This window comes from Mus musculus, chromosome 10 (assembly GCF_000001635.26).
Source record: "Mus musculus strain C57BL/6J chromosome 10, GRCm38.p6 C57BL/6J".
In the NCBI taxonomy this organism is placed as follows: domain Eukaryota; kingdom Metazoa; phylum Chordata; class Mammalia; order Rodentia; family Muridae; genus Mus; species Mus musculus.
The window spans coordinates 3,399,146-3,411,524 of NC_000076.6; the positions used below are offsets into that span (position 1 = coordinate 3,399,146).

At 43.3% G+C, this 12,379-nt stretch overlaps 1 protein-coding gene across 4 annotated transcripts in view; it reads left to right on the forward strand.

Annotated features, from left to right (window-relative positions):
* Ppp1r14c (protein phosphatase 1, regulatory inhibitor subunit 14C) overlaps positions 1–12,379 on the forward strand; it is a 99,005-nt gene that overhangs the window by 33,172 nt on the left and 53,454 nt on the right. For 2 of the 4 annotated variants that reach the window (XM_006512490.4, XM_006512489.3), the window contains exon 2: positions 6,540–6,593. The exons of the other annotated variants lie outside the window; for them this stretch is intronic. In XM_006512490.4, coding sequence (XP_006512553.1) covers positions 6,540–6,593 — 54 coding nt within the window. The remainder of the gene's footprint in view (positions 1–6,539; positions 6,594–12,379) is intronic. 4 annotated transcript variants of the gene reach the window in all.

Sequence of the window (12,379 nt, forward strand, 5' to 3'; positions counted from 1 at the left end):
AATTACTGAGGTACATTAGAGTTTTCACACTGGGGAAAGAATGACTGTTTTGTTTTTATTTTTTCCAAATGAGTCATCTTAGACTATTAGCAGATAGTTCTGGCTGATGTTAGTCATAAACTTCACTTGTATTCGCTGTAGTACAGTTAGTGGCACTGAGATTTTAAAAAGGAGATGAGTTGATGAAAATGGTTCATAAATTGAATTTTATTTCTCCATCTCTACAGAAAATAAGTAGAATAAGAAATGTATTTTCCTTTAGGCATTCAGGGAGTTCTGTGTTCAGAAAGACTCTTTTAAAGGTTTTATTTCATAGATTCACCATGAATCTACTGCTGAGTCACCAAAAGGGCACATTCCTTAAAATGAATAAATGAAACAGGGATGTTTCGATGATGTGCATAGCATTAATAACATGTATGTTTTCCATTTTAAGTGTGTTTATGTGGTATGCATGTGTGCGTGCATACCTGTGCATGTGTGTGTACATTGAATTTGTGTGTCTATACATATGGACACCCGAGGTTGATGTTAGTTTATCGTCTCCAGTCACTTATCCATCTTTTTTTTAATTTTTAAATATTTTTATTACGTATTTTCCTCAATTACATTTCCGATGCTATCCCAAAAGTCCCCCATACCCTCCCCCCCCCCCACTTCCCTACCCACCCATTCCCATTTTTTTGGCTCTGGCTTTCCCCTGTACTGGGGCATATAAAGTTTGTGCGTCCAATGGGCCTCTCTTTCCAGTGATGGCCGACTAGGCCATCTTTTGATACATATGCAGCTAGAGTCAAGAGCTCCGGGATACTGGTTAGTTCATAATGTTGTTCCACCTATAGGGTTGCAGATCCCTTTAGCTCCTTGGGTACTTTCTCTAGCTCCTCCATTGGGAGCCCTGTGATCCATCCACTAGCTGACTGTGAGCATCCACTTCTGTGTTTGCTAGGCCCCTGCATAGTCTCACAAGAGACAGCTATATCTGGGTCCTTTCAGCAAAATCTTGCTAGTGTATGCAATGGTGTCAGCGTTTGGAAGCTGATTATGGGGTGGATCCCTGGATATGGCAGTCTCTAGATGGTCCATCCTTTCATCCCAGCTCCAAACTTTGTCTCTGTAACTCCTTCCATGGGTGTTTTGTTCCCAATTCTAAGAAGGGGCACAGTGTCCACACTTTGGTCTCCATTCTTCTTGAGTTTCATGCGTTTAGCAAATTGTATCTTATATCTTGGGTATCCTAAGTTTTGGGCTAATATCCACTTATCAGTGAGTACATATTGTGTGAGTTCCTTTGTGATTGTGTTACCCCACTCAGGATGATGACCTCCATTCATCCAGTCAGAGTCTTTCGGTTTAACCCAGAGATAACCAGTATGACTAGTCTCACTAGTCAGCTTGCTGGGGGAGGGGGGGGTGAGGGGAGTGCCCGTTTCTGACATTGAAAGTCAGAATTACCCTGGCATTTATGTGATGAATGGGGATCTAAACCCTGGTCCTTACTTTTGAGCAGAAAATACTTAACTACTTAGCCATATCCCACCCCAACTCATTGTCTCTCTCATTTATATATCCATACATGTATGTATATATATTTCTTAAATGAGTAAGATATAGACATAAAAATATTAAAAAGATAAAGAATATATATACATATCTATTATATATGTTCTCATTTGTATATAATATATCATTATATAGTTAAAATTTACATATACATACATATATATATATATATATATATATATATATATATATATATATAAACAGTAGCTGAGACTAGTTGATGTACTGTGTTTATTTGGGGTAGTTCACACATCTCTCAGTGTTTGAGATGTTCCTTTTGATAACAGAGCAAGTGATTCTTTTGGATTTTGAAGATTAATTAGTTATGTTTTTTTGTTTTGTTTTGTTTTTGTTTTTTGTGAGAAGGTTCCCTATCCTGGTTAGCTTTATTTGTCAATGTGAGACAACCTGATATCATCTGATGGAGAAATTGCCTAAATCAGATTGATCTGTGGCCATGTGTGTGGGGGACTCGTCTTGATTATTAACTGAAGTGGGTAGCCAAGCCCACTGTGGGCAGAACCATCCTTAGGCACAGAGTTAGCTGTATAAGAAAGCTAGCTGAGCGTGAGACAGACAGAGAGAGAGAGAGAGAGAGAGAGAGAGAGAGAGAGAGAGTGCTAGTGAGCAGCATCCTCTGTGAGTGCTAGTGAGCATCTTTCTGCTCAGTTCCTGCCTGAGTCCTTGCCATGACTCAGTGATAGTGGGGGACCTAGAAGCGCAAGCCAAATAAACCCTTCCCTCATCTAAACTGCTTTTGGTCAGAGTGGTTGGTTGTTTTATTGCCACAACAGAAAGCACACCAAAACAATCTCAAAGCCTAGGTACAATTTTTCGGTCTACTTGTAAGATATGGTGCCACCATCTAGGAATGTGTGTATAATACAGCAGTGGCCTGCTGAGCTAATTATGTTTTTTAAATTTTGAACTCATGAGTTCCATTGCATGAGGTGAAGTTGTCATAGTTGGCTGTGTCCCAACTTGAGAAACACACAGGCTAAGTAAAGGGTCTAAATTTTAAGTTTAAGAGAAAGCCATTTGGAGGGTTGGCGATGGTACTGCTTGAATTTCTATTTTGGTTCAGACTTGCTATTTTTATTTTGTACTTGTTTTAATTATTATTATAACTTATATTTCTACAGATAATGCTTTCTATATTTTTTGTGTAAAATACATATGTATTTTATACCAAATAAACATATTGGCTTCAATGTTATGCATTTCTTGTATTTTTCATTGTTATAAAAGCTCAACAATATAAAAAAGCAAAGCAGAATACTATATTCCAACATGGCTTTACACTCTTGGCAGAGGTCTGTTTATTATCAAGGTTTCTTATTTTGTTAGGCAAATTGTTATAATTGGTTGTTCTGTCACAACTGAATTTTGTGCTCAAAGCATCATGGTTTCTAATTTAGAGCAATTTAATCTACTTCTGGTTTTATGGTGAAGAATCTATTTGTGTGAATCTTTTGTGAATTAGATGATTGGACAAATATTTACACTACACACTCTGAAACCATAGATTTTGTTCCTAAGTGGTTGCACAGGGTTAGAATTTTCAAGAGATCGTGCTGCCTTCGGGAGGTGGGCTGGAGTAGGCAGTTCTGAAGGTTAGGAGAGAAGAGGAGACAGGAAGCCACAAGGGCTGGCCAGACTGTGGCTGCAGTGATAGAGAGAAAAGGGATGCAGGGACTGGGTGGTGGTCCATGCTAAGACCACTGGCCATCCCGTGCTGGCGTGCAGGCCTGTTTGAGAAATGAGAAGGAGACGCTGATTGGCTGGCATGAGTGCTGAATGAAGAACAAGATCTGCTTTCTTCCAAGTCAATGACGTCAGTTCTTAAAGGCATAATTACTCCTTTCCTTCAGAACAAGACAGTCTCTGTCTCTGTCTCTGTCTGTCTCTCTCTTTTACACACACATACACACATATACACATACACACACATACACACATGAGTATGAATATAGATGTAGATTTTTGTTGTTGTTGTTGACTCTTTGTTTTTTGTTTTCTTTTGCTTTGCTTTGTCTTTTTTGAGGCAAGGTCTCATTCTGTAGGTTATGTATGCCTGGAACTCACTATTGTTGTCCAGGCTAGCCTCAGCTTCATAACAAACTCTGTCTCAGCCACTGGAGTGTTGGAAAGATAGATGCATGCCACTATACCTGACTCTATTCCAACATTATTAGTGACCTGATTTATAATTGATTCCTTTTTCATGGACATTCTTACTAGATATGAAGGAAACTGTGGTCTCTTGATTGGATATGAGGACAACTTCGCAGGGTGGCCTTTAGTGACACTAGGAGACATTCTCCTGTCCTTGTGGGTGGCCAGGCAAGCACTTAGTCTCCAGTATAGTTTGTCATCACGATGTCTTTCATGTGGGATGGGTTTCTTGTGACAACTAAACTCACCATTCCTCTCTGACTGTCTCTGTTTTCCTCTCAGCAGGATCCCTTTCTAATCTCAGCTTCCTGAAGTATCCACACTTGGAATCTTCAAGAGCTTTTCTCAGGCCAATACATAATAAGCCTTGTACAGAACAGATCCACCTGCAAAACTTTAGCTGAGGTCACAGTGCTGCGGCATGGGGCATACTTCATCCAACAGTATAAGTAACGGTAGCTAAATAGCAATAACCAATTAAATAGGAAAGTACAGAAGAAAAACTAAGCAGAACAGATTTTGTGTGCAATGCCAACATCCACGATCTGTTCAATGAGCCCACTAAATCTATAAAGGGAATAGAGAGTAAGATTCCTTGAGATAGTATGTTTCCCAATGACGGTGTCCCTTGGACGACTGAACTGACCAGTGACAAGCCATCAAGAGTACACACAGATTCTAGTTCTTCAGCTTTCTTGGAGATGTTTTATTTAAAGATCAAGCTGCACGTCACAGCCATTTTTCAGTTTCTGGCCCCTGTCCAAAAGCCTGCCCAACAGGGACAGATTTGCACTTGTGGGGTCAGTGAGACTTAGCAACTGTTGCATTCATTGACTAGTAATAAAAGATGAACTCCTGAATCATAAATCTGTGCCTTACAAGCTGGGTGTTTGCCTACTTTCACCAATGTGCTGATGTCTTCAGTCTTCTCACAAGTACAGAGCAGACAATCCCCTCATTTCAATATAGTCACAGTTCCTATTCACACGGACCTCTGTGCCTACTGTGGCTGGTGACCCTCACAACTGTTACTGCTGCTCACACCAACACTAGTTGAGTAGTAGGTGCTGTGGTTACACAGGAGAAGGACATAGGGAGGAGACACGATTTGCCCTGGCCTGGCAGATGGGAGTGGGACAAGAGTCGAGTGGAAGATGGGCAGGGGAAATGGCTGGACCCAAACCATTGTTTTTGTTGTTTGTTTATTTGTTGTGTTTTTGTATTTTTTTTAAACCTGCAAGTGGGAGTCAGGGTGAAGCTAAGAACCTGGAAGCCTTGCTGAGCCATCCCAATTGTGGCCTTGGCCTTTTTGTAGGTTCCTGAAAGTTGTCTTTGTGATGAAGGTTGCAGGGACCATCGAGGAGTGTGGCAGGGGGAGTGAGTTATAACCCAAAACAGGTCAGTGTGACTCCAACTGCAAAGGGCAGGAGAGCTGGTTCTGTTCAGAACTAGCCAGATAGAGAACTGAACTTACACTCCAAAACAGCTCTCTGTTGTCTCTTGAACTAACTGTGCCTACAGCACACAGCAGCTGCTTCATTGGACATTGGCTTCCGTGTTCTTCACTCTGTCCATTTACCATCCATATCTGCCAGGCAGGGTTGCAGCCTGTCCTTTCCTGGGACTAATGTTCTTCATCTGGCTGCCCAGGCATCAGACCATCTGAGCCCCTTTTCTGGTCCAACCACAGTTTGCCACTCAAGACAGTCTCGGCGCCATCCTTGACTGTGCTCTCTATTTTGAGTTCTTCATGCAACCCCTCTGTCCTGGTCCTTTATGGCCAACTTCTTCTGCTTGGGTTATTTTGTAGCCTGCAAAGGTTCTCCCTCTAGATTTCTGAGGGGCTCCCTCCCTAACGACCTTGAGGACTCTGCTCACACAGACCAGCACCCTGTGACTTTGACGTGGCACTGTGGTCAGGTGCTGCCTTGACCCCTCTTCCTGTCTCCCTTTGGTGCCTCCTTCTCCCTAGCTGCTCTTCCCTTGGTGGAACATTTGCATTTCAGAAAGTGCCAAAAGGAAGAGGCTTCTGTCTATATCGTCTTTCACTCTGTCTTAGTTACTTTTCTCATTTACTGTGACAGAGTGCCTGAGAAACCAACCTAAGGAAGGAAAGTTTTCAAGCTCATGACTTGAGCAGACAGTACCCATCACAGCTTGGAAGACAAGACAACCATCATGGCCTAGAAGGAGGGCATCAGGAATGTGACCCAATGGTCACACTATGTCCAGAGTCAGAAAGCAGAGAGAGATGGATCCGGTGTTCCACTCCCTTAAATTCAGTCTGAGGCTCTGTTGAGGATGACTCTTTCTCCCTCACTTAAACCTTTCTGGAAATGCTCTCACAGACACACCCAGAGATGTGTCTCTCAGGAGATTCTAAATTCCATCAAGTTGAGGATTCAGATCAACTGTCTGCCTGTTTATCTGTCTGTTTCTCTCTGTCTCTGTGTGTCTGTGCCTGTGTCTGTCTATCTGTCTGTCTGTCTGTCTCTCTCTCTCTCTCTCTCTCTCTCTCTCTCTCTCTCTCTCTCTCTCACACACACACACACACACACTCACTCCCCAGTACCTAAAACAATTCTTTTTGCATTGTAGACACCGAACATATCCACCAAATGTTTGCTCTTGTTTGTTGTGTGCTGAGAATGATGCTCAGAATTAGGGGGAGTGAGAGAAAAGCCCAGTGTACAGAAAGTCTACAAAGCCCTTAGAGCTCACAGCAGTGAGAGAGCACAGACAAGTGATTAAGTGATTACTTAAGTTCACCGACCCAGTTTTTTTTTTTTTTTTTTGAACAGCTTGGATATTGCTCTATCAAACATCTCAATGAAGAGGGAAGGCTACATGTTGGAGTAGGTATACATGTGACATACAGGTATTGATAAAGAATGTAAAGGAAAGACTTGAGAAGAAATACCCATCTGTGAGGAGTGGGTGTGGCTGCGGTCCCAAGATGGCACCCGAGACTGCTGCCAAGTCTTATAACTGGCACCTGCCTTCCTCATATCCCTCAAGATAGCCACATACCTTGAGCTGCATTGCGCAGATGCACCATGACGTAAGATCAGATGATGTGATGAATGTAGTCTTGAGCCAATGAACTGTGCCTACGTGGACTGGGGTGATGGGGAGTGGACGAGAGGGTATAAAGGGGGATGGCCGAGAGAGGTCGTGGCATTCTTTTTCCTGCACATTGTGAGGTTCCTGAATAAACTGCCTTGAGAAGGACATGGGTTTCGTCGCTTCTTTTCTGCTGGTCGGAGACGGTAGTGACAAGTCCCATCCTTTTGAGTATCAAAGAAGGAAATGGATCTTGACTTCATAGTAGCCTCTGAGCTTGGAATTGAGGTGTAGACAGAAGGGCAGAATGTGTGGAGGAACTTAAGTGACCAGGCTCATGGAGACTGACCATGGGAGTGTGGGGGAATGGATGCTTTGGGTTTGTTTGTTTCTGTCTCATGTAGTGTCTCCTCTATATTCTCCATAAGAGCCTCACAAAGCTGAGAAATTCCATGACTGAGCTGTGAGTGGATGCAGATTTTGGTTGGTATATTTTATCTTTGCATACTCGTTGTGCACACATGACTTGGATCCTGGCCATACTGTGAGGGTTCCCCCTATTGGCTGCATGAGCTAGTGTAAGTTATTCCCACTGCACTTGAAAAGACTAGAGATGACTTGCACACAGTTGCATACTTGGCCTTTGTGCATGTGTGTGTGTGTGTGCTTTCTAAGCAGATATTCGCCAAATTCCTGCTGTAGGGTTACTTTTCTTCACCTTCACAAAAGATAGATATTTTTATCTCTTTCTCCCCAAATATTTTCTTCTACTTTTGTCACCTTCCCCTTAACCCAAGAAATGATCTCTCCATGACAAAACCCTTCTTAGGATTTTTCTCAGTGTGAGGCAAGATTTCTCACTGTATAGTGGCTCTAATTGACTTTATGGGACACATGTTCACGGGATTTGAAGTGGTGTCCATAATTTCATGAAGAAAAGTGAATTATGTTCTGCCATAATTTCAATGTCAATCATAAAATATTTTTACATTCATTTATCAAGTAATAATTTACTGTCCCAAGGTGTTCTTAAAATGTGTCTTCAAAATGATTAAGGAGTGTTGCATTTAAAAGATTTTACACCTGATTTTTTTTCACCTTGGCTTCCTACTGCTGCCCCCTTAAGCATAAGCAATTCTGTCTTTTGTTAACCCAATAAAATGCCTTGCCTGACTGTAGTAAAAGGTAAGAGGTTCTAGTAATTTTTTACAGAGTTTAAGATCCACTTCCTGTGTCTATGCTGCCCACTCATAGATGGTTGCTATTTTTCAGTATCTCATTGGATGCGGAGGAAGTCTGCTTGTTCAACCTACTCTGTAGTTGCTGACACTGTATTTAAAGGTTCAGCTAAACCCACTCATAAATCACACAGTTGATCAGTCCCTGTTTGGCCCTCCATCTAGGATGAACTGAAAAAGGCAAGAGTTGTAAGAAAGAAAAAATCCATGTCCTCCTTCCCTTTGCATTTTTTGACTAAGCAGTTTGTAGTTATAGTCTTTTAAAATGATGGCTCTCATGACCTTCTCTGCAAACTGGGTCAATTTTAAAAGGAAGTTAAGTGTTCTTGTTATGTTCTGGGTTATTCTTGAACGCTAGCAAATGCACTTAGTGGTGCTTTCAGGCACAAGTATCTTATTGGGAATACTTTCAGCTTATTTATTATTTTTTTGAAATCAATGTTGATCATTCTGTAGAAGTTGCACTGTCGATACCCAAATGTGGATACTGAGCTGTGTTTGGGGTACTGAGTCCAGTTCTGTCCTCAGAGCTCAGTTTGCAGGCAGAGATGATGAATGCTCATCTAGATGTTTTGTTTCAATTTTAGTGTGTTAGATACACATGATGGAAAATTTACCATTTCAACAATTTTTAAAGCATTTTGTTCAATGACAATACAAATGTCATATTATTGTGTATCTGTCCCCATCATCCCTCTCTAGATGTTCGTCTTCCTCAAACAGGAAGCCTGGGTCTACTCGTGGTGAATTTTAACATGTGCATGACCACAGGGGTGTGGTAGCAGAGGGCAGGTAATTTCTGTGCAGACTCAGTGTCAGATGAATGTCAGTGGTCAGCTTGAATGGCCTTCACTCTATCTCTTATGTGCACAGGAAATCAAAGGCCAAAGACCTAAGACTCTTGAGTCTGGCCCTTGTCTGAGCTGAAGAGCCTGTCTCCTTGAGTGGAGAATCGGCATGCTTCCGTGTTGGGACACACACACACACCAAAAACCATGGCCCTGTTTAACCCCTCCCATTTCTAAATAAGAGCCTTGGCCTGAAGTGAACCTTCACAATATGCTCTTATTATGTCTACTCAGCTATTAGCAGAGCCTCCTGGAACAGCCTAGATGCAAGCAAGGATTTATGGCCATGGAGGGCAGCTGAGCAACCATAAATTGTGAGCCATACTTGCCTTTATGACAACAGAGCAAGCTCCCTAGAGCCACTGGGACACAGATCAAATCACACAGTTATCAACTGGCAGCAGGTGATTATAGAACACCCACTAGGTACGAGGTTTTTTTGCCCCTCCCCCATCCCTTTCCAGCAAGGCTTCAGATTAGCGGACTTTATTTTTTATTTCAAGTCCTCCCACCCCCTTAATCCATAAGCTTGAGTCTGTCCTGTTCAACTCAAAATGTACCCCATGTCGTGGGAAATAAAGTGTCATGGAATTAAGCATTCGGCACCCCTTTCTGGGAAGAAAAACAAAGGTTAGCATTAGGATCCTGCCCCCCACCCCCCTTTCACCTCTCTTTTCTCTGGAAAATACACACACAATCCAATCAGTTCTGAAACTTGGCATTCCTTCCCTCTGCGGATGTCCGTGTCTAATCTATAATCAGAGTGTGTGTTGTAGTAGGGAAAGGGACAGATTGGGGGTGGGGTTGACATTTGCTTTGCCACTGAGTCAGAACAAAAAAATTGGGGGCTGTGAAGTGGAGTGCTGTCAGAAGCTGCTTGCCTCCAGTATGAACACCAACATCCCATTAGGCAGCATCCCATTATGAAGGCATATGTGTGCCAACCGTGATTGACAGCACCTGTGGAGGAAAAGGAAGACTTACCCTGGGGCCAGGAAGGACCCAGACTCTTTCACTTCCTCCTCTCCACATCAGTCACTCTCCACAATCTACAGCTTGAACTGCTGCCTCTTTAAATTTTTATTTTATTGGTTCTTTTCTGGAGCTGAGGTTAGCGTACATATTAGGAGCGTGCCCGTGGAAGGCAGAGGACAACTTTGTTGGGTGTTTCCTCTCCCTCAGGGTTCAGGGGTCAACTCAGGGTTTTAGTTATTCTTCTATTACAGTGGTAAAACACTGTGACCAAGGCACAGTTTGGAAGTTTATTTGGTGCTTATGGCTCCAGAGAGGTAAGAATCTATCACCCTTACTCTGTGGCTGGAACAGCTGACATCACACATTAATCTGTAAACAGGGAACAGAGAGAGAACTAACTGGGAATACAGCTGGCTCTTAAAATCTCAAAGCCCACCCCCAGGGACATATTTCCTCCAACAAGGCCATATTTCCTAAATGTCCCAAACACCTCTATCAACTGGGGACAAGCATTTAAATGCTAGTTTATGAGAGACATGTCATTCAGAGCACTACACTCAGGTCATCAGGCTTGCCCACAGGGCCTTTCAACCTCCAAGCCATTTTGCTGACTTGAGTTGCTGCCTCCTGCCATGTAACCTTGAGGGACATTCATTCACAAGGGAAGATAAGGAAGGGTGGTCGACTGTTCTTGCCCAGATATGAAGTGTAGAGCAAAGCCCCTTCTCACTCTCTCATACACACACTCAGTCTCTCTCTTGCTCTCTCACTCTCTCATACACACACTCAGTCTCTCTCTTGCTCTCTCACTCTCTCATACACACACTCAGTCTCACTCTTGCTCTCTCACTCTCTCATACACACACTCAGTCTCACTCTTGCTCTCTCACTCTCTCATACACACACTCAGTCTCTCTCTTGCTCTCACACTCTCTCATACACACACTCAGTCTCACTCTTGCTCTCTCACTCTCTCATACACACACTCAGTCTCTCTCTTGCTCTCACACTCTCTCATACACACACTCAGTCTCTCTTGCTCTCACACTCTCTCATACACACACTCAGTCTCTCTCTTGCTCTCTCACTCTCTCATACACACACTCAGTCTCACTCTTGCTCTCTCACTCTCTCATACACACACTCAGTCTCACTCTTGCTCTCTCACTCTCTCATACACACACTCAGTCTCTCTCTTGCTCTCACACTCTCTCATACACACAGTCTCTCTCTTGCTCTCACACTCTCTCATACACACACTCAGTCTCTCTCTTGCTCTCTCACTCTCTCATACACACACTCAGTCTCTCTTGCTCTCACACTCTCTCATACACACACTCAGTCTCTCTCTTGCTCTCACACTCTCTCATACACACACTCAGTCTCACTCTTGCTCTCTCACTCTCTCATACACACACTCAGTCTCTCTCTTGCTCTCACACTCTCTCATACACACACTCAGTCTCTCTTGCTCTCACACTCTCTCATACACACACTCAGTCTCTCTCTTGCTCTCTCACTCTCTCATACACACACTCAGTCTCACTCTTGCTCTCTCACTCTCTCATACACACACTCAGTCTCACTCTTGCTCTCTCACTCTCTCATACACACACTCAGTCTCTCTCTTGCTCTCACACTCTCTCATACACACACTCAGTCTCTCTCTTGCTCTCACACTCTCTCATACACACACTCAGTCTCTCTCTTGCTCTCTCACTCTCTCATACACACACTCAGTCTCTCTCTTGCTCTCACACTCTCTCATACACACACTCAGTCTCTCTCTTGCTCTCACACTCTCTCATACACACACTCAGTCTCTCTCTTGCTCTCACACTCTCTCATACACACACTCAGTCTCTCTCTTGCTCTCACACTCTCTCACACACACACACTCAGTCTCTCTCTTGCTCTCACACTCTCTCAGGACTGAACCCAAGGCCTCTCTCATGCTAGACAAATGTTCTACCACTGAGTTTCTTCCTCAGTTCAATTCTTTATGGGGGATGGAGAGGAAAGGTTGGGTTACAAATGAGTTCAGCTCTCCTAAAGTTAGATTGCATGTGCCCCAGGTCCAGCACATGTGAGCAACCTGACTATAGTTACTATTTTGGTCTAGAAAGTTAATCTGGGTGCATCTTACCACTGTGTGACTCTTATCCCCAACTTGTAGATGACTCCAGATCCAGGCTCTGAGGCCACTTGTTCTGCTTAGATTGGCAGTACGTGTTTGGATTCGATTGGGTATTCAGTGCTTGCCTGGGGGTCTTTGAGGTTAGGGAGGAGGGAACAGATGGCCTAAAGCTGACAGACAGGCTGCTTCACAGAGTGCAAAACTGGTTTCCAGACTGTCACAGGATGCCTGGGGTGGGAATCCATATTATTGGAGTAGATTGGAGAAAAGGTGGTCCTGTTTCCAGTGTGGAGACAATCTGCTGTATCACCTGTCCCCTGCCTGCTTGCTCCATGGAGGAGGGGAACATGGATGCCTGGCTCTGTGTGCTTGTGCTTTGG